Source organism: Sardina pilchardus, chromosome 17 (assembly GCF_963854185.1).
Source record: "Sardina pilchardus chromosome 17, fSarPil1.1, whole genome shotgun sequence".
Lineage (NCBI taxonomy): Eukaryota > Metazoa > Chordata > Actinopteri > Clupeiformes > Clupeidae > Sardina > Sardina pilchardus.
This window is the reverse complement of record NC_085010.1, coordinates 31,447,567-31,450,066: the sequence shown is the minus strand read 5'-3', so window position 1 is coordinate 31,450,066 and position 2,500 is coordinate 31,447,567. Positions and strand designations below refer to the sequence as shown.

The 2,500-nt window shown below is 46.0% G+C and overlaps 1 protein-coding gene across 1 annotated transcript in view; it reads left to right on the top strand.

The window, feature by feature from the left end:
• Positions 1-2,196: 2,196 nt before the first annotated feature.
• The window catches only part of gucy2g (guanylate cyclase 2g), a 29,000-nt gene continuing 28,696 nt past the window's right edge, over positions 2,197-2,500 (top strand). Inside the window, exon 1 of the mRNA XM_062517935.1 lies at positions 2,197-2,237. Coding sequence (XP_062373919.1) covers positions 2,197-2,237 — 41 coding nt within the window. The remainder of the gene's footprint in view (positions 2,238-2,500) is intronic.

The window sequence follows — 2,500 nt, the reverse complement described above, 5'->3', positions numbered from 1 at the left end:
TGTTGATGTACTGTAGACCCATCAGTGTGTGTACACAATATTTCCTCTCGTAGAGAGAGAGAGAGAGAGAGAGAGAGAGAGAGAGAGAGAGAGAGAGAGAGAGAGAGAGAGAGAGAGAGAGAGAGTGGGGGAGATAAAATTACCAAAATAAAGCTGGTAGCGACCGACAATCTACAATTTATGCATATAGGCACACACACAACTCACTACTGAAATGGCTACCTCAAGCCAGCATCCTTTCTCCTGTGTAAAGCAGTGTGTGTGTGTGTGTGTGTGTGTGTGTGTGTGTGTGTGTGTGTGTGTGTGACTAGTGTACTGTATGTGTGCTTAACTTCAGATGTCCATAGGTGACCCTCAGCTTTTTCCAGTTCAACCAAGACCATGGCCATCTCCTCAGGGCACGTGTGTGTGTGTGTGTGTGTGTGTGTGTGTGTGTGTGTGTGTGTGTGTGTGTGTGTGTGTGTGTGTGTGTGCATGTGTGTGTAAAGACCATGACCACTTGACACATCTGTGTCTGTTATCATTCAGTCGTTATACTGATGCACTTGGGTTCAGCTTGGGACATTTCCAATACACACATACACACACACACACACACACACACACACACACGACTAAACTTAAGTGTCTGATTGGCAGGTGTGTCTGATTACTGAACATGCCTAGCAAAGGGCATTAGGTCAGAGGTGACCAAAACACACAGACACACACACACACACACACACACACACACACACACACACACACACACACACACACACACACACACACACCCTGAGGCAGTCTGAATAGTGTGTGTGTGCTGGACTCTTCTGTCATCTTCACATCTTGCGCTTGCTATCAGCTGCTGATTGCACACTCCAAAGGTTCTCTCTGCACTTTAGAGTAACACCAGCTATCAAAGTTCACCTTTCACCAACCTTTATATTATGCTGTGTGTGTGTGTGTGTGTGTGTGTGTGTTTGCACCAGTCACCTTTGACCTAATGCAAGATGTGTGTATATTTTACCAACATTCACATCATGGTGTGTTTTTGAGAGAGAGAGAGTGTATGTGTGGGCGTGTGTGTGGTACAATAGGTGTTATCGTTGATCAGATCTTGAGTTAAGGTTTATATGTGTGTGTGTGTGTGTGTGTGTGTGTGTGTGTGAGAGAGAGAGAGAGAGTTAAGGTTTATGACAGATGACTTTAATCTCTAGCCAGCTCATCACGGCAACGGACATTCATGGAAAATGAGTGACCCAATAAAAGATTGCCGTTGTGATGTCTTATTTCACACACTCAGGGAATTAACAAGGCAGGCCCCTCACACCACACACACACACACACACACACACACAGGGAATTAACAAGGCAGGCCCCTCACACACACACACACACACACACACACACACACACACAAACACTCAGGGAAATAACTAGGCAGGCCCCTCACACCACACACACACACACACACACACACACACACACACTCAGGGAATTAACAAGGCAGGCCCCCCACCACACACACGCACGCACGCACGCACGCACACACACACACACACACACACACACACACACACACACTCAGGGAATTAACAAGGCAGGCCCCTCACACCACACACACACACACACACACACACTCAGGGAATTAACAAGGCAGGCCCCCCACCACACACACGCACGCACGCACGCACACACACACACACACACACACACACACACACACACACTCAGGGAATTAACAAGGCAGGCCTCTCACCACACGTCAGGTGTTGCATCAGGTGTCCTATACTTACACAGTTAGGAACGACATGTTTCATGTCTCTGGCAAATATTGATTAATGTTGTTTTTCTTTTGTTTGCTCTGACTGAAGGTGGCACTGCCTCATGCCAAAAGGTTATCATTGAAGACAATGTGGTAGAGGCATGGAATTAAAAAAAGGCATTTCCATCTTTTTAAAGTTTTTATGAAAAATGGAATGACCAAAGTTTTTTCCCTTTTTAACATCTTTCAACCAGTGTCACACATGGGAAAAGACGTTTGTTGAAATGGCGGTGTCCTTTCTGCAGCTATATATTGCACAATGTCCAAACTTTTTCTATGTTGGGGTTGTAAATAAAACGTTCTAAAAATAGCTATTCAATAGCTAATATTCAAAATATTTCAAATGTCAGACATGATGTGGTTTGCAGGCCGTCACGTTTGGGCCACTCATGACCGCACTTGTCATGCTGATGGTCAAGTCCTCCTTAGAGTACGACCCCACTGGTCATCTAGTCCTCTTTAGAGTACGACCCCACTGGTCATCTAGTCCTCTTTAGAGTACGACCCCACTGGTCATCTGGTCATCTAGTCCTCTCTAGAGTACGACCCCACTGGTCATCTAGTCCTCTTTAGAGTACGACCCCACTGGTCATCTAGTCCTCTTTAGAGTACGACCCCACTGGTCATCTAGTCCTCTTTAGAGTACGACCCCACTGGTCATCTGGTCATCTAGTCCTCTTTAGAGTACGACCC